We start from the raw sequence: 26342 nt of genomic DNA on the forward strand, positions 1-26342 counted from the left end.
TGTGCAGCTGACTCGCTTTGCTGTGCACCTGACACTAACACAGCATTGTAAAGCAGCTCTGTGCTGAGCTCAGTCGCTCCGTCGTGTCCAGCTCTTTGCGGCTGCAGGGACTGTAGCCCGCCAGGCTCCTCTGTCCGTGGGGATTCTCCAGGCCAGAGTACTGGAGTGGGTTGCCATGCCCTCCTCCGGGGGATCTTCCCAATCCTCGGGTCGAACCCAGGTCTCCCACATTACAGGCAGATTCTTTACTGTCTGAGCCACCTATACGCCAATAAAATTTTTAAAATAATAATAATAATTTTTTTTAAATCCATATATACTTCATTCATTGTAAGTACAGGGAAGATTGAACATGTATGGCTTCCCCCAAAACAGAAAGCTTAGAAAATAATGTTCAGGATCCTAAAAAAACAAAGAGCACGTAAAGACGGCTTGGAAAATGTTTTGGTCCCTTGGAAACGAACACCCGAAACCTGATTCGTGCTCCCACCCATTGGAGGCTCAAGCAACATAAGATTCTACCGGAAGAGCACATACATGGCATGGATCATCAAATAGGAAAAATTTGTTGAGAAATGAAGGCAGATATGAGCTAAGCAAAGTAGAAGAGGCTTATGTGAAGAAAATGGTCTCCAGAGCCAACCTATCCAGCCCAAGAGAAGACTTCGGCTCCAGAGAAGTCGTTGTCCCCTGGAAGAGGCACAGAGGCCCTGAGCAGGCCAGGTTCCAGGCCCTAGGAAGGCTGCTGGGAGCTGCTGTTCCGCTGGGCACCGCTCAGAGTGCCCTGATTCTCCTGCCACTGGGCCAACCCCATGGACTGTATCCTGGCAGACCCTGGAGAAGGATGGACACCCTGAGTGAACTAGTAGCTCTCAGCCAGGGATCAGGAAGCTGACATTTGCCAAGCAGCGCTAGGCCCAGCTCTCTCACGCACCTTCAGTAGATAAACAGCTGTGTTTGTGCTCACAGCCCCCAACAGGGTTGCCTTTAGGCTGAAATTAATTTTGTCAACCTAAGCTTGATTTGCTGATTGTTGACAGATCACCCTGACAGATCATCAGCGTCCTTTCTTTTTCTAATTTTATGTGTTTGTTGTTGTCTGTGCTGGGTCTTCACTGCTGCATGCGAACTTTCTCTGGTTGCAGTGAGCGGGAGCTGCTCTTCATTGCGGTGCGTTCGCTCCCCACTGCAGTGGCTTCTCTGGTTGTGGCACATGGCCTTAGTTGCCCCACGGCTCATGGGATCTTCCCAGACCAGGGATCGAACCTGTGTCCCCTGCTTTGACAGGCAGATTTTTAACTGCCTGACCGCCAGGGATGTCCCCATCAGCCAGCCTTCTATAGACTACTGAAAAAGGAGGGCAGGTCGGGAAGAGGGGCAGGTGATGCGTGGGTTAAAAAGTCACCACAGACGTGGCAGCAGTGATGAAGTTAGCGCTGCAAGTATTGACATAAAAGAAGAGATTCTATCGCAAGAAATAACAAGTGTTCACAGCCCTTCTCCATCACAGGTATGAAAAATTCCGTGAAAACAGTTTGGGAAAGAAGACAAGCTTTGGAGAAAGACTTACTCCCATTTACTTTTGGTCTTGGAGATTTTCTTGTTTGCTGCTTAAAGGAAAAGCAGCTACCTGATCAAAAAACATTTTAGTTGGGAAATACAAAGAGCCAAAAACTGAATGTATGGGTGTTAAAGATAGAGGTTACATATGCTGTGCTTATTCCATTTAGAACTTCTCTACAAACCATAAATGAGTGATAGAGAATTAGACACACCCTGAAGCATACTTAAGGCTCCTCGAGGAGAAAGGGACAAATTAAAATGAGAATGTGAGAAAGTGGGTATCTGTATCTAGGGGCGTTAAATCTTATTTTTAAAATAATGCAATTTTTCTGTTCATGCAATTAACACTTATGTTAGAAAATTTTGGAAAATATAGAAAAGTATAAAGAAAATTTAAACTATAGCCACTACATTTTCATGTTTTTCCATCTAGCTGTTTACCTTATAGACTATACCTAGTTTTCTTATAAAATTGCGGTTATAATGTACATTTTGTTGACAAAAGTTCAATTAACAATCAAGTTAAGAGAAAAGGAAACTTTATTTGAGCCAACTGAGGCTGATAACCTGGGAGACAGACTCTCAGAAGCTCTGAGTACTATTCTACCCGTTAAAAGTAGACGGTAGAGTCACGTGCACTTTCAAGACAAAGGATCGTACATCAAAATGACATATTGATATTTTACATAGAGTTAGCCAAGGTTAGAGAGTCCAGGTAAATAGGTAGAAAGGAAGCAACAAGTCACCATGATCCCCTACAGCATTGGAAAAGAACGCTGTTCTTTTAAGAAGTTATATTCCTAGCATCAGAAGAAAGGGGGGAAATGCTCTTTACAATCGAGCAAGCATTCCCATCTTTGAAGTGCTCTGGTTAATGTGTAATGCAAATGCACACTGTACATTAGGGAGGGACGGGGGCGACCCAGAGAGAGAGAATTTTGTGCTTGATTTATCTTATCTTGCCTTAAAATGTAAATTTTAGTTAATCAATTTATTACTTTTTGCAATTTGATTTATCATTGACCAGTATACTGTGATTATATATCCAGGTCAGTAAATTCTCTCCTAAAATGTACATCTTTAATATCTTTATCATCTGATCTGCAATTATTTAACTGGTCCCCTATTCTTGGGCATTTCCAGTCTTTCCATTTTTTCAGTATTACTCTTTTATTTTTCAACTGAAGTAGGGTTGATTTACAGTATTGTGTTATTTTGGGTGTATAGCAGACTGCTTCAATTATGTGTATATCTGTCAGAATAGTTTCCATTGTGGTTGTTGCAAGACATTGAATATAGTTCCTTGTGCTCCACAGTAAGCCCCTGTTATCTATTTTATGTGCAGGAGTGCGTACCTGTTAATCCCATGCTCCTAGCTGATCCCCCAGCCTTTTCCCCTCTGGTAACTATGCGTTTGTTTTCTCGGTGAGTCTGTTTCTGTTTTGTATACAGAGTCATTTGTATTATTTTTGTATATAAAGTCATATGTATTATTTTGTGAAAGTGAAAGTCACCCAGTCATGTCCAACTCTTTGCAACCCCATGGACTGTATATTCTCCAGTCCAGAATACTGGAGTGGGTAGTCTTACCCTTCTCCAGGGGATCTTCCCAACCCAGGGATTGAACCCAGGTCTCCTACACTGCAGATGTATTCTTTACCAACTGAGCCACAAGGGAAACCCATATTATTTTGCAGATTCGACATAAAAATGGTATTTGTCTTTCCCTACCTGACTAACTTAGTGTATTATTCTCTAAGTTCATTCATGTTGCTGCAGATGGCAATATTTCATTCTTTTTAGTGGCTGAGTAATATTCCATCACACACACGTACATACATATATCACATCTTCTTAAGCCCAGTTGTCTATTGATTGGCACTTGGGTTATTTTCATGTCTTGGCTATTTTAAACAGTGCTGCAGGGAACATTGGGGTGATGTATTTTTGCAAATTGTAGTATTGCTTCTTTGTGGGATCTTAAAAAAATGATGCAAATAAACTTATAGGTCCACAGACATAGAAAACACATTTGTGGCTACCAAAGGAGAAAGGAGCAGGAGAGGGATAAATTAAGAGTCTGGGATTAACAGAGAGACACGCTACTGTCTATAAAATAGATAACCAACAGGGACCTACTGTGTAGCACAGGGAGCTCTACTCAGTATTTTGTAATAACCTATAAGGGAAAAGAACCTGAAAAACAGATATAAATGTATGTATAACGGAATCACTTTGCCGTACACCTGAAACTAACACAACATTATAAATCAATTATACTTCAATAAAAAAATAAAATAAGGAGCAAAGAGTGTAACACATGCTACAGAAAATCAAAATTAATGACATAGAGAACAAACTTAAGAAACTCTTACAGTAAGCAGAAAGAAAAAAAAGACACAGATCAACGCAATTAGAGGATGACAGAAATGAAGACTGACAACAACATTTCAATATTGAACGCTGATGTTCGGGGCAGAGACCAGATGAAGCAGAAAATACTCCTGAGGAAAGACTATTAAAAGGGAGATTGGAATGTGCAGATCCAGACAGCTCATCATATTCCAGAAAAGAATGTAACAGAAAATGATCAACCCTGAAATACACATACAGCTGAGGTTGAAAGTGAAAGTGTTAGTCGCTAAGTCGTGTCCAACTCTTGGCGACCCCGTTGACTCTAGCCCACCAGGCTCCTCTGTCCATGGAATTCTCCAGGCAAGCACACTAGAATGGCTAGCCATTCACTTCTCCAGGGGATCTTCCCGACCCAGGGATCGAAAACCTGGGTCTCCTGCATGGCAGGCAGATTCTTTACCATCTGAACCACCAGGGAAGCCCACAGCAGAGGTTACTTAATCTTGAAAGGGCCCATCAAATGTACTGACAGGGGAAGCTATCATTTAGGATGAATACACTGACTTAACCCGTGTCGGATGCTTGAATCTTCACACTGACCTCACATGTGGGTGCTACTGGTACCCCAGTCCTCAGACAGGAAAACCTAGGCCCACAGTTGTTACATGATGAATGGAGGATACCAACCCAGATCCTGGATCATCATTAAACTATGGGTTCCCCTAGAAAGGGCAGAAATATCAGTCTAGACAACACTGCATCTCAGTTGAGAAGATGCCAACCTAAAATTCTATAAAAATTCTAAAATCCTGCAAAGAATTTGCTACCTAGCCAAGGGTCATGTATGTCCTAGGCAATGTAAGTGTTCAGTCACGTCCAGCTCTGTGACCCCATGGACTGTAACACATCAGGCTTCTCTGTCCCTGGGATTCTCCAGGCAAGAATACTGGAGTGAGTTGCCGTTTGCTCCTCCAGGGGATCTTCCCAACCCAGGGATCCAGCCCAAATCTCTTGTGTTTCCTGCATTGGCAGGTGGATTCTTTACCACTCACGCCACCTGGGAGGCCAATAGGCAATATAAATATGTTCTCAATTAGGCAAGAAAGTTAAATATAATGCACAGACATCTTTTTTTTTTTTTTTTTTTCAAAATTACTTCATTTTACACAATTGAATTTCACGAAAGAAGATACCAATGTGCATCATGGTGATATTTATTAATGTTAGGACTGTAAGAAAGTTTCTGGGGAAATTCCCACTAGATCAGGAGCTTCTTCGAGCAGGGGCTGAGTGTCATCCTGTCTTAGGATCCCACTCACTCCGTGGGTCATAGCGAGTCACACTGAAGGATGGACTGGCTTAGAACAGCCCAGATCAGTAGCAGAGAATCAGGGTCAGGTGAGGCCATCCACGTGTCATCGACTTCGTTCCTCCCAAAAAGGTACAGGAAACAGCAACTACGCTGGCTCAGACATCACAAATAAAACAACAGCTGCCAGCATGCTTTTTGGAGCAGGGTGGAGAAACGCAGGCCCTGCTCTGGGGCAGATGTCCACTCTTGCCGTGTGAGGTTTCTAACTTTCTGCTGAGCTGCCAGGACCACTTCAGGGTTACCTGCCCCACCCATCTTCTGGGCAAGGATCCTTCAGCTGAAAGCCCAGCCTCTTAGAGGAGCTGGACTTGCAAGGTTAGCCCTCTGAAGAGCTTTCACCTGGCTCAGTGAAGAACTCTTCAAGAACGTCAAAAGGGCTTCCGTGGTGGCTCAGACAGTAGAGAATCCACCTGCAATGCAGGAGATCTGCTTGCAATCCCTGGGTCAAGAAGATCCCCTGGAGAAGGGAATGTCAGCCCACTCCAGTATTCTTGCCTGGAGAAGTCCACAGACAGAGGAGCCTAGGGGGCCATAGTCCATCGGGTCACCAAGGGTCGGACATGACTGAATGACAAACACTTCACTCTTTCAGGAAGCGAAGGCCCTGCTCTGGGGCAGATGTCCACTTGCCATGTGAGGCTCCTGTCTTTGTGCTGAGCTGCCAGGACCACTTCAGGGTCACCTGCCCCACCCATCTTCTGGGAAAGGGTCCTTCAACTGAAAGCTCAGCCTCTTAAAGGAGCTGGACTTGCAAGGTTAGCCCTCTGAAGAGTCTGCTTCCAGCCCAGTGAAGAGCTCTTTAGGACACCAAAGGCCCCATGTTCATTGGTGAGACAATAGCTGAGGTCCACTTGACCTCAGTATCCCTTTTACAGCACCAGTCCCTGCTGACAGTCAAACATCTAGTCATTCTTGATCTGTTTCTTCAAGTTACCGAAGCCTTTTTCCACCAGCTTCAGAGTCTCCTCCATATAAGCCTTTGGTAGAGTCCATCCAGTTGTATCTTTGGGCTCCCACTCATGTTACAGGAGAGGTGAAGTTGAAATACCAGCATTTGGTGTTAAAACGTTTTTCATCACCTCACACCCACTAGGATGGCTACTGTCACCAGAACAGAAAATAGCACATTGGAACCTTGGTGCACTATTGCCAAGAATGTAAATGGCGCGGCCACTATGAAAAACAGAATGGCAGTTCCTCTAAAGAGTTTTTTTAAAGAATTACTCATAGGATATTATCAATTCCACTTCTTAGTATGCATCCCAAAGAACTGAAATCACGCCGTTTAAGATGGATTTGTACACCCAGTTCATAGCAGCATTATTCAGAAACGCAATGAGGTAGAAACAACCTAAGTGTCCATCAGCAGATTAATGGATAAACAAACTGTATGCAGGCAAACCTTGGAGATATTACGGGTTTGATTAAAAGGTCACTACAGTAAAGCAACAAAGTGAGTCACAGAAATGCAATTCAGGAAGAACATGCTACAGCAGAAACTATAGGCAAGTCCAACAAACAAAGGAGAGGAATGTTATTTTATAGAGAAAAAGGAGAAAGCTGGGAGGGGTGCTTTTGAATGAAAGTCCATTGGAGAAAATGGAGAGTTCAGAGGGATGGTAGTTTCTCACTGGCCAAGTTGCTGGGGTTTCTTGTAGGACATTCCGTGTACCTCTTTTCCTGTTCGGGCTTGTAACTGATGTTTCTTTTCTGTGAGGATTCTTCTGCTGGTGTTTGAAACTGAAGTGCTTCCTATAATTGACTTGCACATTTCTGCCTGAGAGCTCCTCCTGGCTTCCTTGCTCCATTTTAATGAGGCTGGTAAAGAACCTGCGTGCCAGGGCAGGAGACTTAAGAGACCCAACTTCAATCCCTGGGTCAGGAAGATCCCCTGGAGGAGGGCATGGTAGCCCATCCAATATTCTTGCCTGGAGAATCCCCTTTATTAATGTTTTCAGGGGTTATGGCTTCAACATGAGTCTGGGAAAACATTTCAGTCCATAACTGTAATCAAAGATTTAAATATAGCAAAACCATAAAAGTACTTGTAAAATAGGAGCAAATATTTTTTATAATGTGTGTTTGGGAAAGCCAAGCATATTACAGAATCTACAGTTCATTAAATAAAAGTTTTAGTTGCATTAAAAAAATCTATATGGTAAAAATCTGCCGATCAACAAATTAAGGGAAACATTTGCTACCTGAGTAACAAAAGGTTAATATCTTTAAATTTAATTTCTCTGAAAAAATAAGATAAAAAACAGCCTCCATTTTAAGAAAAAATAAAGCAGATGAAAAGGATCCTCCCTTTAAAAAAAAAATGCACAACCGACATGAATAGGCAATTTGAAAAGGAGACATGTAAAGGGTCAAATGTATGAAGAGACATTTAGCTTCAAAAATAATACAGGAGGAACTTCCTGGTGGTCCAGTGGTTAAGACCCTGCACTTCCACTGCAGGAGGAACTGCAGGTTCGATCCCTGCTCGGGGGATTAAGATCCTCCAAGCTGCGTGGCATAGCCAAAAAAAGTAAAAAAAAAAACAAAAACAGAAAATAATACAAGAGTTGTGCCTCAAAAAAACACTGAGATGCACTTGGAACAAAAAAAAAAAAACTGAGATCCAGACTATTGGTGTTTTTAATTGTCACTGAAATCCTGTATCGTTATCAACTGTTGAAGGAAGTGAGCAGTTTTTTGATAGTTGGAGTGGAAACCTACAGTCTTCCCAAAGAGTGGTTTGGAATATGTATCAAAATGTTCGTTGTGCATACTCTGACCCAGCACTCTCTCTTCTCGGGATTACCCAAAGGAGACAATCTCACAAATAATGAAGGCCTGAGAGAATTTCATCAGAACACTATTATAGTGTCAAAAAATTATATTTTTGTCCATCAGTAGGGATTGGTTGGGCTTCCCTGGTGGCTCAGTCAGTAAAGAATCTGCCTGCAATGCAGGAGACCCAGGTTCAATCCCTGGGTCAGGAAGATCCCCTGGAGAAGGAATGGCAACCCACCCCAGTATTCTTGCCTGGAGAATCCCACGGACAGAGGAGCCTGGAGGGCTACAGTCCGTGGGATCGGAAACAGTTGGAGACAATTGAGCAACTAAGCATACACATGGATTGGTTAAATAATGTCAACAAAAAATTAATCAGAAAGAAAGGGAAGATTTTATTGGAACCGAATTGAGGATTATAACCCGGGAAGAGCATCTCAGAAAACTCTGAGAACCGTTCCGCCTGTTAGAGGTCAAAGCAGAGTTATAAGTTTTTCGAGACAGAAGGCTGTGCATCAAATAATGTGTTATTGACAGTTTACACAATCCTGGTCTGCAAGTACAAAGTGGTGGACCATGTGACCCCTATTAGGTCAAGAAGGAATGTCATCTTTGAGGAGTTGTCTTACTAATGCTTGTACATCAGTACATTGATGGTTGGATGGCATCACAGACTCAATGGACACGAGTTTGAATAAACTCTGGGAGTTGGTGATGGATAGGGAGGCCTTGCATGGTGCAGTCTATGGGGTCGCAAAGAGTCGGCCACGACTGAGCGATGAACTGAACTGAACTTATTGATGCTAGGAGAATGTTGCACTTGATGGTTGAGCAGGTATTTCTGCCAAAGGAGAGGTTTGTGCAATGCATCATACACAATGCACAGTAGGGAGAGAGAGACAGCCAAATGGCAGAGAAAATTTTTTGTGTCTTAAGTTTTTCTTGTCTTGCCATAAAATACGAATTTTATTTCACCTAAATTATATACAGGCAGTGTTAAACTGTATCATCTGATTAAATGATGTACATCTGTGTGCTCTGAGTGATTATAAAAGCATATTGCAGAACAGCATGTGAGACTGTATGTACAAAGATGGATAGTAAGATGTCTGTAAAGATGTTCACCAAATGTTCTCTCCAAATGGCAGAGTTTCTGTTGATTTTTACTTCAATCTTTGTCCTTTGGGGTAATTTTACAAACAAATAATGATTATTATTGTCATAAAGACAATAAAGCTATTTCCAAAAGTCAAGTTCTTCCTGGAAATCACGCCCCCACAGGACTCAGTTACCCACTCCCTCCTCTGAACTTCTTTTTCTTAATAGTTATTTATTTATTCGTCTGTGTTGGGTCTTAGTTGCAGCACAAGGGATCTTTGTTGAGTTATGTGGGATATTTTGTTGTGGTGCACAGACTCTCTGGTTGTGGTGGGCAGGCTTAGTTGCTCCATGGCATGAGGGAATCTTAGTTCCCTGACCAGGAATCAAACCTGCGTCCCCTGCATTGCAAGGCGGATTCTCAACCACTGGACCACCAGGAAGTCCCTCCTCTGAACGTCTTACCTGTGTGGTACGAGGGCATCGGAAGGGGGAAGAGGGGCTGCCCGAGGTGACCACTTGGTGCAGGAAACAGGAAAGGAGACTCCTCTGTTTGTTCCATGCAGGATCTCACCACCACACCATCAGCCTAAACCACTTGTATTTCAAACTGAGGAGTGGTTTTTTACTATTGTCAGTTCAGTTAAACAATTTAATTATTTGTATGTGCATTATTCTTTTTGTATAGAATCTGTCTTCCTATCTTTTCAGTATTAGCTGCCCAGTGCAAAATATGACCATATTTTTATGGAAACACATTGCATAGAAATCATAATTTATATTCCAGATTGAAGTATAAATTTGGTTGGGGTTGTCTTTATACTAATCATTTCCTCCAGCAGCCTGGATAATCCAGAGCTGTTTGCTGGAGCCAGTGGTAAGTGTCCAAAAGTTTTCTGACATAGCCCTTTGGGCATCAACATCGTGATTCTTGTTTCACCTGTGTGTTTGAACCAGGGTTTTTTTCTCATAATTCTTCTAATAGATACATCTTTAACACAGTGTTGTTCAGTCACTCAGTTGTGTCTAACTCTTTGCGACCCCATGGACTACAGCATGCCAGACTTCCCTGTCCTTCACCATCTCTCAGAGCTTGCTCAAACTCATGTCCATTGAGTGGGTGATGCCATCCAACTATCTCATCCTCTGTCGCCCCCTTCTCCTCCTGCCTTCAATCTTTCCCAGCATCAGGGGCTTTCCCAATGAGTCAGCTGTTCGTATTAGGTGGTCAAAGTACTGGATCTTCAGCCTCAAACCTCCCAATGAATATTCAGGACTGCTTTCTTTTAGGATAGACTGGTTTGATCTCCTTGCAGTCCAAGGGACTCTCAAGAGTCTTCTCCAACACCACAGTTTGAAAGCATCAGTTTTTCCATGCTCAGCCTGTTCTTCATGGTCCAGGTCTCACATCTGTACATGTTATCCATTTTTTAAAAATTTTTTTTTTAATTTTATTTTATTAGTTGGAGGCTAATTACTTCACAACATTTCAGTGGGTTTTGTCATACATTGACATGAATCAGCCATAGAGTTACACGTATTCCCCATCCCGATCCCCCCTCCCACCTCCCTCTCCACCCGACTCCTCTGGGTCCTCCCAGTGCACCAGGCCCGAGCACTTGTCTCATGCATCTCACCTGGGCTGGTGATCTGTTTCACCATAGATAATATACATGCTGTTCTTTCAAAACATCCCACCCTCACCTTCTCCCACAGAGTTCAAAAGTCTGTTCTGTACTTCTGTGTCTCTTTTTCTGTTTTGCATATAGGGTTATCGTTACCATCTTTCTAAATTCCATATATATGTGTTAGTATGCTGTAATGTTCTTTATCTTTCTGGCTTACTTCACTCTGTATAATGGGCTCCAGTTTCATCCATCTCATTAGAACTGATTCAAATGAATTCTTTTTAACGGCTGAGTAATATTCCATGGTGTATATGTACCACAGCTTCCTTATCCATTCACGTTATCCATATTTTTTATAACATTTCCTAAGAGTTGCAGCTGTGCTGCCAGTTTGTGAATTCTTGGGAACAAAAATTTTTTATGGTTTTATTTTCCCAAAAGATAAAACATGTACTGTTAAGTTTCTGAAGCCAGCGTAGAAAATTCTGAAGCCAAAGTCAGTAGTTATTAAAACAAAAGAAGTAAGGCTTAAATATCATGGCGTTCCCTGTGAACAAGTTTAAAAAAGCAAAACTGGGGAGATCTTCACGTTCTGATAGATCATTGACAGATGATTTAAAGGGTCTGGTAAAGTCCAGGCAAAGGGATATAATTAAGATAATAGGGACTTTCCTGGTGATCAGGTGGCTAAGACTCCACACTCCCAATGCAGGTGACCGGCTTCAATCCCTGGTCAGGGAACTAGATCTCATATGCCACAACTGAGAGTTCGCATGCCACTCGGCCAAATAAATATTTTTTGAAAGATGTTAGATGATGTTATAGTAGAAAGAATGGCATTTCTTAAAAAATTAAATATAAATTATGTCATATGATCTAGGCAAAAGTCTAGAGGCAATGCTTGTAGATTTTTGCCTTTTTCATATGTCTCTTCTATACTCTGTAGCAACTCTTATTCCAGCTTCTGCTAGTTTAGCAATTGAGGTTTAACCTTTTTCTTCATTTCCCCTTCCTCTGCCAGAAACATTTGTAACCCTTGCCCAGACCTTTAGAAGTTAAATGATTCAGATGATAACATTCTACAATCAGACATAAAATTAAGAACGGGGTTTATGAATGAGCACTTCTAGAAATAGGCATCAGATAAAAGGAGAGAAATCTTTCAGTTAAATCAGAGAATAGAATGTGGGCAGGAGAGTAAGAAGATGAAACATGCCTCCCAATTAAAGGGGACATTTTAGGCGGGGCCACCTCAGAAATCGCCCTGATCATTTCTGAGAGATCACCTCATGCAAAAGGAGGAGGGGGCGGCAGAGGATGAGATGGTTAGATAGCATCGCCGACTCAGTGGACATGAATTTGAGCAGACTCCAGGGCACAGCGGAGGGCGGAGGAGGCTGATGTGCTGCAGTTCCTGGGGTTGCACAGAATCGGACACAGCTTAGTGGCTGAACAAAACCGCTTCATGTTTATGAACCAAACACCTTTCCCACCCTGCCAAAAAGTAGCCAAATGAGTAACGAAATAAAAACACGTTGTACGTGTAACACATCTATTGTATCATTTAGCCACAAACTACGGGTATCGCTACTTCCCCAGGAGTGGAAGCAGAGCGCCCAAATGACACAGCTCCGCAGCGCTGAGTGCAGCCCCACTAGGACGTTGTTTCTTACTCATAACCCCGTGCTTCCTTTCTGAGATGCTGCTGGCTTTCTAGAGCCACTGGAGCTAGAACCCACTTGTTATGTTCATCTTTCACTCCTCCATCAGTCCCAGGAGACTCTTCAGTGACTCACTAGTTTCTGTCACCAGATAAATCACTCTGTTGGTGAACTTGCAAAATGACTGAATTTTGGCTTCCTTTGTGGGAAATTGTGATGTGTCAAAGCTGACAGGTGGTCAGAGTCATGTAGGACACATACCAACCTGTTAAAAGGGTTTGGTTAAATCAAGATGCTGGGTGGGCCTGGGTTAATCACTCTAAACCAACCGAGAGCTTTGCAGTTCCTGATGGTGAAAGCCATGTAATAGCAAGCTCTTACTTAGATTAACTTGGGGATATTAAAACTCTCTTTCAAGTATCTCAGAATTACCTCTTAATATGTAATCAGCTTTTACAGTAGGTCCTTGTTGGTTATCAGTTTTAAGTATAGCAGTGTGTACATGTCAGTCCCAAACTCCTAATCTATCCCTCCCATCCACTCTTCCCTGCTGGTGACCATAAATTCATTCTCCAAGTCTGTGAGTCTGTTTGTTTTGTAAGTAAGTTCATTTGTATCATTTTTTTTTTAGATTCTGCATAGAAGCAATGTCATATGATGTTTGTCTCTCTGTGTCTGACTTGCTTCACTTACTGTGATCATCTCCAGGTCCATCTGTGTTGCTGCAAATGTGCAATCAGCTTTTGATGTGGAAAAAAAAAAAAAACCCATGTGCTGGTGATAGTGAACAGCAGCTGACTCGTTATTCTGGACATTTGACTTAAGAATTCAGAGAAGGACTCTCTGTTATAGTACCATGTATTCACACATACCTCCCACCCACTCTGGTTTCCTCCTGGAATAACCTTATTCCCTACTAGATGCTATTTGTGGCCTAGAAACCAATGATTGAGAATTTCCAATATTGATCTAGTCAATACACATTTGCTGGAAACCACTGGAAGCCAGATGTCCGCTGAATCAGAATACCGTGGACTTCAATGGCACAAACAGTAGAAATTCATTGTTGAGAGCTCTGTAGGCTGGGAAGTCTGAGATCAGGGTACCAACTTCGGCAGGTTCTGGTGAGGCCTCTCTAGGCTTACAGATGGCTCCCCTCTGCTGTGACCTCACATGGAAGGGAGGGAGAGAGAGACCTTTTCTCTTATAAGAGCACTAATTTTATCACCTACCAGGGTTCTTGGCCTCTTTAATCAATAAAAATTGACCAGGGGCCAGACAAGAAATTCAAGCAAGGCTTTTCTGGGGCCCCTGCTACAGCTGTGGGTGGGGGTCTGGAGGAAAGAAGTGACAGGTTTCCTTGCTTCTTCACCCTCCTAGGCGGGGCAAGCCGGCTCCTTGTTTGGGGCGAGGGGTGGAGCCAGAGGGTGGTTTAGGGAGTTTGCCCACAGCTCAGTGCTCTTGTGTGCAAGGGGCATGCGCAGGACCCTGCTTTTGCTCCCAACTCTTCAGGAGTGGCAGTTGGGTTTTGGTCTTCTCCTATCTTGTGTCCATAATTGCCCCAGCTGTACATTGTAGCACAGTTATTTTTAGTCCCTTATAGTTTGTATTTCGGACCAGGTTTGTCCAGGTGCAAATATTGCGGCAAAGGGTCCCAGGTCCCAGTCCATCTCAATTCCATTCATGAAGTTTCAACCGTCATTTCCTAATTACCTACCAAAGGCCCCACCTCCAAACACCTCCAAAAGCCCCATCTCCATGGCACTGGAGATTTTGGTTTCACATATAAACTTACGGGGTGGTGGGGAGGGCACGCACATTCAGCCTACAGCATAATTTTTGGAAGTATCTTGAGAATGCCCTTAAAAACTGGTGTTAGGACTTCCCTGGAAGTCCAGTGGTTAAGACTGTGCCGGGACGTCCAGGTAAGATTCCTTTTGATCCCTGGTTGGGCAACTAAGATCCCAAATGCCTCAGGGACAAAAAACTCCAAGGCCTAAAATAGAAGCAATTTTGTAACAAATTCAATAGAGTCTTTAAAAATAATAATAAAATTAAAAAATAATAAGTATTAGTCACTCAGTTGTGTCCAGCTCTTTGTGACCTGATGGACTGTAGCCCGCCAGGCTCCCCGTCCATGTCTTTTCTCACTCAGGAATACTGGAATGTGTTGCCATTTCCTTCTCCAGGGGATCTTCCTGACCCAGGGATCAAATCCCAGTCTCCCACCTTGCAGGCAGATTCTTTAAAAAACAAAACAAAACTGGTATGTTAATCTCAAATAATAGCCAACATTAGAAGAAAGAAAAAAAATTCACAAGGATTCACCAGTAACTTTAGCTCAGAATCCAGAGGTGAGGCATAGACCTGTAATATCCTCAGGGTTTTATTGGGGATACATGGCTATGATTTCTTCTGTTGGCATCTGTACCAGGTTTGGCCTTGTAAAAGATACCGATCGTTGCACAGTGGGGGATGCAACCTGGCTGTGCTCTTGGCTCTAATCCTGCTTTGTTTTCTTGTGGGGGGTGGGAGGAACAGGCAGAGCGATCAAGAATGCCTGTGATCTATTCCAAGTAGTATTGTTAAATAGACCAGGATTGCTGAAAAATAGGTGTGAGTCGCTGTACTTTAGATGCAAAGGATAAATGCAGTGGGTGTCACAGCCAGAATAGTAATTATGTCATCTGTCTTGTCCTGGAATGTGACTTAGTAATTGCAACATTTTCTCCCCATCATTGAAGCTTGTAATTATAGTGCAACAAATGGGATTATGTGCTAACTTGAGCTGTTTTAATCACCTCTTTTACTCTGAAATGTAATGGTAAAATTCCACAGTTGTTCCCTAGCTCCCAATTCTTTTCTCTTTTCAACATCTGTTATCTTGTAACTCTTAACACTTCAGTACTAAGGAGAGGAGGCAGAGATGCTCTGGGCATTTTGTAACAGAGGACTTAAAGGCAAAGCAGACTTCAGGCTCTATAAGAAAACATAAACAGTAACGGAGTTTTAAACTTCAGAATAAAAATTTTTCCTTTGAAAGTAAATTGTCTATTTTGTGTTTCAAAGATGGCAGATGTTTCTAGGATATGGTGAAGTCTGCATGCAGTATTTTATATACACTGAAGGAAGCTTCGAACCATAAAAATCAATCTAGGGCTGATTAAGGAAACCCTCCCTTTCAATCTGAGGAGTAGTTTTTAGTTTAATTAATGCCCGGATACTAAACTGTGTGTGAAGATGCCACCTTTTCTGTGGAAGGCTCATTAAGATGATCGTTACAGGTGTGTATCTTTTCAGATCCCATTACAGCAAGCTTCAGGGGTTATTCAAGATACTTCAGTTACACAGGAGTAAAGGGACCTTGGACACTGCATGAAATAAAACCGCTGGCGAAGGTGGGAAAAGGTGGAAAACTCCTTTTGTTGTAAAATGACTTAACATGCTCATACCGTGCTGTAGGATGTTCTCAATAATTTGAGTGCGTCTATAAAACTAATACTATGTGGAGCCGACCCAGATCAACACAAAACTGGGTGCTGATCACTTGGTACCAGTGCTGACAATTCTGGTTTCATTCTTGTAGTACAGGTGCTCCAGATGGAACTCTGCAATCCAGAGGCGTGTAGATATAACTGAACAAACACATCTGTGACCCTGAAACAATAAAGGGAGGCACTCTAAGAACAGCTTGTTTTCTTGAAAGAAAAATCGTTTCATCAAGTTCAGTATCACCTTTGATAGATGACAGAAAAAGCCCGAGATTGAACCTGCTTAGAGCTAGCGAGGCCACATGTTAATGGCATGGTTGTAGACTCGGGGCTGTGAGGGGATCAAATACATAACTGTGAGACCGGAAGGAGACCAGTCTTAACCCACCTCCGCAGGGCGACCCCTAAAGCCCCATTTTTTGAACCCCTCCTCCCATGCCCGGGCTGATGGTTGAGGATGCAGCGCCCCCTTGCGGTGTGGTCGCTGTCAGAAAATTAGTCAAATCTGCCCACAATGAATGGGTGTTGACAAGCATCTGAACAAGCAAACTGATCAAGAGGAAGGAAGCTGTAATAACATTTAGCAAACCGAAAAGAAAAAAAAAATGTGATGATATTTATTAAGCCAAAAACCAAAAAATATCTGCTAACGATATTTAGCAAACTTAGGACCAGCTGGATCCTGTTGTTAGCAGACAGACTGAAGAACATGAAAAATTTTGGATTTAATTTGGACATAGGTGGAATCGAAGCTGACCATGCAAACCAAAGGTAGTTAGCACCATCCATGGACAGGCAGGGAGCAAGGTGTTTGTAGAGAAGATGCTGAAGCAAAGCGCTATTTGGCTGGTTTAGCTTAAGCAGCTGCATTAGGTGGGAAAGCCTAGCTGGCTGTTTGTGGTGGTCTTGAGTTTCACTTTCTCAAGTTCTCTGGCTTAGGCATTAGTTTAAAAAGGCTGTACTGTGCTCACTTTTGTCCAGCTCTTTGGGACCCTGTGGACTGTAGCCCGCCTGGCTCCTTTGTCCATGGGATGTTCCAGGCAAGAATACTGGAGTGGGTTGCCATTTTCCTCCTCCAGGGGATCTTCCTGACCCAGGGGTTGAACCCGGGTCTCTTGTATCTCCTGCCTTGGCAGACAGATTCTTGACTACTAGCACCGCCTGGGAAACCCTTAGTTTAAAAAGGCTGCTCCTAAGGAATTAGAGTCAACGCATTGTAATAGCGTGCAAATCACAGCCTAGAGGAAGGAGCCTCAGAGCAACATTGGCACATCCATCCAAGCCAGGGCGTAGGAAGAGGAAGCCAGTCCCAGCTGCTGACACTCAACTGTTATGGTTTTCTTGGCAAGATTGTCCATGGGGGACTTCCCTGGTGGTCCAGTGGTTAAGATCCCATGCTGACAATGCGGTGGGTGCAGGTTCAATCCCTGATCAGAGAACTAAGATCCAACATGCTATGCAGCATGACCAAAAGATTATTTTAAAATTGTCCCTGGATTAAGCAAATGACCTAAGAAATTTTAGTTACAGGACTTCTCCTTCTGGTCACGTGAGTTCCCAGGTAGCTGGTCTACAAAGAGAGTGTGCTGGCCTAGCAGACGAGAACTTTCCAGGCCACCTTCCAGGTACAGTTTTCATGAACAAGGAATCAGGCAGCTACTGTAGTGTTTAGCTTCTGTAGCCAGACTGCTTAACTTCAGTCCTGATCTCTCTCTTACCAGTTCTATGAAATTGCACAGATTCTTAACTTTCATGCCTTAGTTTCCTCATCTGTAAAGTGACTTTAGCAATAGTATTTAGAAGAATTAGATGAGGCCAGGCATATAATGGGGCTTCCCCGGTGACTCATTTTGGTTCAGTCACTCAGTCGTGTCCGACTCTTTGTGACCCCATGGACTGCAGACTTTACTGTCCATCACCAACTCCCGCAGCTTGCTCAAAGTCATGTCCATCGAGTCGGTGATGCCATCCAACCATCTCATCGTCTGTCGTCCACCTCCCCTCCTGCCTTCAATCTTCCCTAGCATCAGGGTCTTTTCCAATGAGTCAGTTCTTTGCATCAGGTGGCCAAAGCATCGGAGTTTCAGCTTCAGCATCAGTCCTTCCAATGAACACCCAGGACTGATTTTCTTTAGGATGGACTGATTTGATCTTTTAGTCCAAGGGACTCTCAGGAGTCTTCTCCAACACACAGTTCAAAAGTATCAATTCTTTGGTACTCAGCTTCCTTAATGGTCCAACTCTCTTATCCATACGTGACCACTGGAAAATTCATAGCTTTGGCTCAGTGGTAAAGAATCTGTCTGCCAAGGCAGGAGATGCAAGAGACGTGGGTTCAATCGCTGGGTCAGGAAGATCCCCTGGAGGAGGAAATGGCAGCCCACTCCAAACCTCTTGCCTGGAGAGTTCCATGGACAGAGAAGCCTGGCAGGCTACAGTCCATGGGGTCACAAAGAGTTGGGCATGACTGAGCATGCATACACACATAAGACATGTGACTATGTGTTTAGCACAGGGCTTGGCACATATTAATAATAAGGACTCAGTTCATATCAGCTATTATTTTGATTAATGATTCTATTCTATATGATTCAAGTTGTCTCTTGAACTTGTTTAACATGGATCTGCCACAAGACGTGAGCCATTCTTATCTTGCCAGAAAATCATGTCTCGGGATCAGCTGGCTGGAACCAGCCTCTGGATAAAAGGGGCAGGTTTACCAGGGTAACTGCCCCCATGTGGAACTGGATGGAGTGGGGTACTCTGACACCCCTGTCTCCGTAGCCCTGCAGAGGTGTGCAGCTGTGCCTCTGTGATGTTTTAGCACTTCCTGATTATTCTAGTAATGTTACAATTTTTGAGTCTTTTCGGACCCCTGGAAAGCAGAAGTCTTGCCTTATTTTTTCCCCTATAGCCTCTCAATTAGCTGAAAGATTGGCACACAGCTTCCTAGATGAAATTGTAAGGTTTATAGAGAATTCAGAACTTATGGAAGCATGTCCTTGTCGCCAAAAGTGAAATAGATGGGAAAAATGAAAACTAGAGATAGGGGATGATGATAAGACTTTTAAAATATATATATATATATTTTTTTAATTTATTTATATTTGGCTGTCCCAGATCTTAGCTGTGGTATTTGAACTCCTAGTTGCAGCATGTGGGATCTAGTTTGCTGCCCAGGGATCAAACCTACCCCCTATATTGGGCGCATGGAGTTTTAGCCACTAGACCAGCAGGGAAGTCCCAAGACAGTCTTAAATGAAGCATCTGGAAGAAGTCACTGAAGTTAGAGCTAAGAGGACCTGGCTCTTAGGGGAGGAAGATAGTTGCGCGAACATCGCCACCTTCTTGCGCATGCTGGCCTGGGCAGTGGTGAAGACCGGTTCGCAATGGTTGTGGGAGGAGCCGTTGGGTGAATTCTGTGGTCATCCTAACACAGCGGCCATGGAGAAGACCCCTTGCCTCTGTGGGCTGAAGAAGACGCCTGGAGTAGAGAGGAGGGGATTGCGACCCAGGCAGTCAGGGGAGAACCCTTGGCTTTGGTTCAGAAGGTGACAAGCCTGATGCCAGGCTCAGACTCCACACCCAAGCACTCATGGTGTGATTCTGGGTTTCTGTATGTCTGTCAAGAGTTTTAAATATATATATATTTATTTGGCTGCACCAGATCTTTGCTGTGGCACGCAGGATCTTTCAGTGGCGGCACATGACTCTAATAATAGTTGCAGTATGTGGAATCAGTTCCCTGACCGGGAATCAAACCCAGGCCCCCTGCATTGGGAGCGCGGAGTCTCAGCCACTGGGCCACTGGCAGAGTCCCTCCATCACACCTCTGTGGGCTTCAGAGTCAGCATCCCTGCTCCCGTCCTCTCATCCCTTGTGACGGCCTCACAGGTCCCCTACAGCCCTATATTTGTGGCCTCCACCTCACCTGGGAGATTCCTGCATGGGTGTCCTGTAAATCACTGCAAACTTCATTCTCATTCAACCCAACGTCCATTTTATTTAGGCTCTACAGTTCTGCCGTGGTGCTATCAGAGCTAAAACTACAGACCGTTTAGAGTAAACAGGATCTTGGAGATAGCTAACTCTCCCAGTGTTATAAATGGGGAAGCTAAAGCTCAGAGTTTGAGTGACTTACCTGAATTTGCATGGGGACAGGGAAGCCTGATGCTCCATTCCACGCTCCCAACAGATGTAGACTTTGTGAAGATTTAGGTTGACTCATTGGCTCAACTTTTAGTTGATTCGTCAGAAGGAAAAATTTATTACATATCTCTACTAAAATTATTTGTTATATTCTAGCCACTGCTGAAATAGGTAAATCTGGGCTGGAAATTAGAAGATTTTCTATAAAGTTTTGGAAGATGGGCCAGTTTTTTTGTTTTGTTTTTTAAGTTTTGAGCGTTGGTGGCATTGTTTTTGTTTTGTTTTTAATATTTATTTATTTGGCTGTCCCAGGTCTTAGTTGTGGCACATGAGACTTTTATTAATAGTTGCAGCTTGTGAACTCTTAGTTGCAGCATGTAAGATCTAGTTCCTTGACCAGAGATTGAACCCAGGCCCCCTGCATTGGGAATGTGGAGTCTTAGCCACTGGGCCGCTATGGAAGTACCAACAGCCAGTTTTTAAAACCTGGATGGAAGGTGTATGGCTTGTGTGTCCTGGGGGCCTTCAAACATTTTTCATTCACCTACAGCATGTTTATCATTCTGGGGAAGTTTTAGACACTAATTGCATGAAAAGGATTCTTTTTGACTGCTATATACTTACTCCAGCCTGTAGCCTCTAATAAGCAGTTACAGGCAGAACAAGCTAATCGGCAGGATGATTTAATACGCAGACCAGGCATTTGCTGGACATGTGACATAGACCACGGCCCCGGTGAGCTGGTCCCTTCCTCCTCTTAGCACCTGCTCCTTCCCTGGAGCTACTGGGGATTACCTGGAAGGTAATGTGATCCACAGCTGCCAAGTGTCAACAGGCTTCAGAGAAGCCTGAAAGGAAAATCAAAGAGGTTTCTGGCCGGGAGCCGCTCTTTCCTCAGGGGAGTGGCCGTTCCAAGTTCAGTGTGCGCTTATTGTGTGTAGCTTATGTGTGTGTTCTCTGTAATATGCTTATGATCTGTGTTCTCCCGGGGAGGATCAAGTGCCTGGGTTGGTCATGAGAGTGGATTGCAGTAAAACAAAAGTGCTAATGATAATCATTACAATCACATTGGCTTGGCCAGGGCCAGGAATTGGCTTTATCTGTCTAGAGGTAGTTTTACAGAGTCGTTGGTGAGGCTCCTGGCCTGGAGCCTTCACTCATCATTCAGTTCCGAGTAGGACTAGATGTCTACACCTTCCTGATGGTGCCTCATACCTCTCTTGGTAGTGATCTACACTTCTACCAGGTGCCACCTCTTTCTGTCACCTAGTCCACATGGCGGGCCTCTAAGTCGAGAGACGAGTTATCGGGGCAAAGAAAAACGACTTTATTCAGAGAGCCAGCAGATGGAGAAAATGGTGAACTGGTGTCCCAAAGAACCAGCTTCCTTGAATTGGAACTCAGGTTTCTTTTATACGACTTCCCTGCTGGTTCAGATGGTAAAGCGTCCACCTACAGTGCGGGAGACCCAGGTTCAATCCCCGGGTCAGGAAGATCCTCTTGAGAAGGAAATGGCAACCTACTCCAGTACTCTTGCCTGGAGAATCCCACGGATGGAGGAGTGTGGTAGGCTACAGTCCATGAGGTCGCAAGGAGTCAGACACGACTGAGCGACTTCACTTTTCTTTTATCCTAAAGGAGGGGAGAGGGTGGCTGGTTGTTGCAAATTTCTTGGTGTTGGAATCCTTTGTTCTTGCAGCTGTCCACATGGCTCTGGTCACAATATTCCCATAAACTTCCCACAAGAAAAAGGCTCTTCTCTGTTCTGCAACCTTCTCTCTCTCTGTGAATGGAACGTGTTATGCTTTTAAAGGTCAGAGCCTCGAGAATGGGCTCTCCTGTATACTTCGGGAGGAGCATTCTTTTATGAAAGATGCAGAGCCTGCACGACAAAGCCCAGATAACAGAGCACAAGGGTTAGCGCTAAAGGGATAGATCCAATGTGGAGTCAGGTCGCTTCTTTCTATTACATTTCCTCAGAAGCAACTTTCAAAACCTGTCTCCTCTGGATTTGCACAAGCCCTCTCTCCAGGCCTCGGAATGGCCTTGTCATTGGCAGTGCATGCAACACAGCCTATCCTCAGGCTTGTCCACTCTCCAAACTGACACCCCTGCCTTGGAGCCACTGCGAACTGGCCTCTCACCCTGCCCTTGTGCTGTGTACCTCCCCAGGTCTCCCAGGCAGCGGCGGACCTCCTGGCCTACTGTGAGGCTCACGTGCGAGAGGACCCTCTCATCATCCCAGTGCCTGCGTCGGAAAACCCCTTCCGAGAGAAGAAGTTCTTTTGCACCATCCTCTGACTCCGTTTGTTATGAAAATGTCTCCTTTTCTGTCTGTAAAATCCCTGGTAGGGACTGCGCGTGCTCCTAGCTTAGGGACCTCTGCCCACAATCACCCCTGCCCGAGTTGCATTACCCCACTGCCTGTCTTTTCATTGGTTTTCTTCATTGTCTGCAGTTTCACTTTTTCTTTTCAGGTTTCTGTTATTTTCATTATTAGAAAAGAAAATACACATTTTTTATAGCCAAATAACAAATGTGCCAAGTTAAAAATGAGTATGGGTGTAAGGGCTTAAATTTTTTAAACATCAGTTCCCAAGTTTACATACATCAAGTTTATACATTTCAGTGGATAATTTATTGAGAAGAGAAAAGGTACTCCATAAGCTGCCCATTTACCATCATTCAGTATCAAATTAGAGCATTTTGACCAACTGAAGTCTGTGGGTAAAGGTTCCTTCTCTCTTCCTGGAGAGAGTTCTGGAAGTTTTCTATTTCCTGCTTTTCCATCATCCTATTTAAAAAAGAAAGAACCCACATCACGAATGGTTTTCTAAATAAGGGTCATCCGGGGGCCCTGTGGCTCAGCCCCTGATGGAGAGCCCAGACCCCTGTTTCCCACTGATTGTCATTGATTCCCTTTGTAGGTGGTCCTTCTACAAATGTAGGTGTGGGGTAGGTATTGGGGTGAGCTTAACTGTCAATGTGGCCCCATTACTTCTCTCTACGTGCTCCAGCCAAGCAGGCCAGGGGCACATTTCTTCTCTCCAAATACCACCTCATCCTGCTTCCTCCTGTTCTGGCTCCTGCCCTGCGTGGGCTGCATCAGTAAGGGCCTGTTCTGGGCACAGCCCTGGGCCCGGCAGGGTTTCACCAGGGCGGCCCCTGCCCCAGAGGAGCGAGTCAGGGGCAGCAGCTCACCGTGTAGCATCCACTGATGGAAGCAGTCACATGTATCCCCTTACTTAACCTTCCAGCAATGTACATCTGTTCTAAAAGGAGGAAACTGAGGCACAGAGAGACCATGTAGTTTCCCCACAGCTATAGATAGTAAGCCAGACGGCTGGGACCTGAGTGCAGACAGTCTGAGTCCTGAGCCCCTGAGTTCCGCTGTCTTCCAGCCCTACCTGTTTGCAGGTAGGTAGGGAGACCTGAAAACAGCCTGAGCCGTGTGCCACGAAGCACCGTTGCTGGGGTCTGCTCAGCAGCACACTTCTCTTCCCGTCTTCCCTGGGAGCAGACATGTCAGTCCCATATTCTGGCAGCTTATGGAAAATGATATGTGGCTGCCCATGTGGAAGGCTAGACAGCTGTTGATTTTTCTGAGACAAACTTGCAGGTTCCACCTAAAACAAACTCCTGTCACCCCTGATAAAGGAAGGGAATAAACCACAGGGCAGAGAGGGAGTGCTCTGTCCAAGTTTGCCCTGTTCCATTTGTTTGGAAACTTCCTCCCACCCCGGCTCTGGCAGTGGCTACACTGTGTGATTCAAGGCAAGTTACTGTATGCCTGGAATATTCCAATCTGCAGACTGTGGATAAATGGTAGTTACTCCTCCTGTCCATCATAAAGGAGATCAGTCCTGGCTATTCATTGGAAGGACTGATGTTGAAGCTGAAACTCCAATACTTTGGCCACCTGATGAGAAGAGCTGACTCATTGGAAAAGATCCTGATGCTGGGAGGGATTGGCGGCAGGAGGAGAAGGGGACGACAGAGGATGAGGTGGTTGGATGGCATCACTGACTCAATGGACATGAGTTTGGGTAAACTCTGGGAGTTGGTGATGGACAGGGAGGTGTGACGTGCTGCGATTGATGGGGTCGCAAAGAGTCGGACACGACTGAGCGACTGAACTGAACTGACTCCTCCTGTCTTTGCTCTAAGACAGGGGGAGGTGCTACATAGATGAAGGCTCTGATTATCATTTAAAACAAGTAAATGTACTAAATGTCAGGATATGGTATAGGGATCTAGAATGCATGACTTCAAAGATCCATGGTTCAGTTGGAAGAATCATGTAAAATCACCCACAAAAAAGGCAAATATAATTTTCAGATCAATTAGTGACTTGCTGCCCTTGTAAATGATTTTAGTACATTTTTATTCTTTGCTTCTTTTGTTGAAATCAATTCTTCATTTCATGAAAGCTCCCTGACAATACCAGTGTTGTTAGGAAGCTGTGTGCTCAAGCTGTAGCATAATTGTATGCTGTCGGTGATAATATGACTTCCAGTCTCCCTCTATTTTGGTTTATGACCAGGATCTCTTTATCCTGAGGTCCATGTCAACATCATTAACTTGATCAAGCAAAGCACAATCCATAAAAGCACATCAGAGAGACTGGGAAAGTGGGACAACACAGAAACCAGCTAAACCAGGTCAGGAAAAAATAATGTGCTCCTCGACTTCACCAAACTTCTTCCCTTTGTTTTCACTTTCACCATCCCTCTGTGTGCTTTTCCCTCTCCTCCTGTCTGCCTTGCATCCCTCCATGAAATGCTTTTTGTCCTTTTACTACACCTTTTCCTTTCAAGCCTACAGCATTTTCTGTGGCTTGCCCCTTCTAATGTATCCCTAAACTCAATATTGCCCTTAAAGGCAAACTCATGCACATTGGCTGTGAAACACACAAATGTGTGGACAAGACCCTCCCCCCAGCAGAAGCAGGGATCTGACGAAGCTGCCTGTAGTGAGCAGTTGTCATGTGACGTTTCCAGCTTGACTGTCTAGCACCTGACCCCTTTCCTAAAGGGGGAAAACATGAAATCACCCCTTATAAATAACTGTAGTGGAATGCCGTGCCTCCAGCACCATGGATGCTGAAATGGGAAAGTCTTCCCTGTCTCAGGTGCATCCCCTTCTCCAGCACCAGACTGACCAGGCAGTGACCAGTGACCTACGGTGAATTCTGTGGACTCCCATGCTTAGGACTGTGAGTTTGGTGCAAGTGACACAGAAATTAAGGGATGCTGAGACGCATTTCAGGGGAGTTGTGATGGTCCAGGGGTGGCAGTGGTCCGTCATGAAGGTTTCCAAGACTAGCAGGCTGCAGGGGTGGTGTCCACTGGTAGCAGTGTCTAGGGATGACACAGTCGTGAGCAGATTGTTTCTGCTTTGTTCCTTGGCCCCACTGGCTGTCTTGGCTCCCGCCTGTCTTCTTAACTCTCCTTTTTAGCTTTCTGTCAGTTCAGTGAGCATTCAAGCTCCATCCAATAAATTCCTCATTCTTCTGTGAAATAGCCTGGGTTAAGTGTACTTATCATATGACCTAAAGACTCCATTCCTAGGTGTCTACCCAAAAGAAATGTGTATGTATAGTCACCAAGAGAAATGTACTAGAAAATTCATAGAGGCACTGTTCATAATAACCCCAAACTAGAAAGTAGCCACATGCCCATGTTGAATGGATAAACAAGTTATAGTATATTCACACAGTGAAGCCCTACACAGCAAGGAGAAGGGAGCCTCCTGCAGACACACACACGGCCCTGTGTGAGTCTCACAAGAGGAGGCAAATCCGCACCGTGTAGTTCCGTTAGCATCAAGTGAGAAAGCTGGCAAAGCTGTCTGCAAGTAGTTATGTAAGTTACTCTTAGGCGGCACAAGGGTGCTCCTTGGATGTTCTGTTCCTTGATCTGGCTGCTGGTCACTTGGGCATGTCTATTTTATGAAAATTCTTTGAGCTGTACACTTGTGGTTTGTGCCCTTTTCTGTATGTATGTTGTACTTCAATAAAAAGTGTGCTTACGATCGCTGGTATGTTTGTGCAATTAATTGCCATAATAAACTTTGATGAGTTACGAGTAAAAAAAAAAAAAAAAAAAAAAGTGTGCTTAGCAATTGAGAATCCTATGGTTATTTCCCGTCAGCCACCCCCGACATTTTTTTGACAGCTCAACTTTTTACTCCTCTTTAGATGTAACATCATTAGTGGTACATTTAAGTATGTGATAACATTCTGAAA

General features: G+C 44.1%; 1 protein-coding gene across 3 annotated transcripts in view; it reads left to right on the forward strand.

Annotated features, from left to right (window-relative positions):
• The window catches only part of GNG4 (G protein subunit gamma 4), a 65565-nt gene extending 39435 nt beyond the window's left edge, over positions 1–26130 (forward strand). For all 3 annotated transcript variants that reach the window (XM_065922260.1, XM_065922259.1, XM_065922261.1), the window contains exon 4: positions 22268–26130. In XM_065922260.1, coding sequence (XP_065778332.1) covers positions 22268–22396 — 129 coding nt within the window. In that variant the 3' untranslated portion in view covers positions 22397–26130. The remainder of the gene's footprint in view (positions 1–22267) is intronic.
• Positions 26131–26342: the final 212 nt, after the last annotated feature.

Source organism: Muntiacus reevesi, chromosome 2 (genome assembly GCF_963930625.1).
Source record: "Muntiacus reevesi chromosome 2, mMunRee1.1, whole genome shotgun sequence".
Taxonomy (NCBI): domain Eukaryota; kingdom Metazoa; phylum Chordata; class Mammalia; order Artiodactyla; family Cervidae; genus Muntiacus; species Muntiacus reevesi.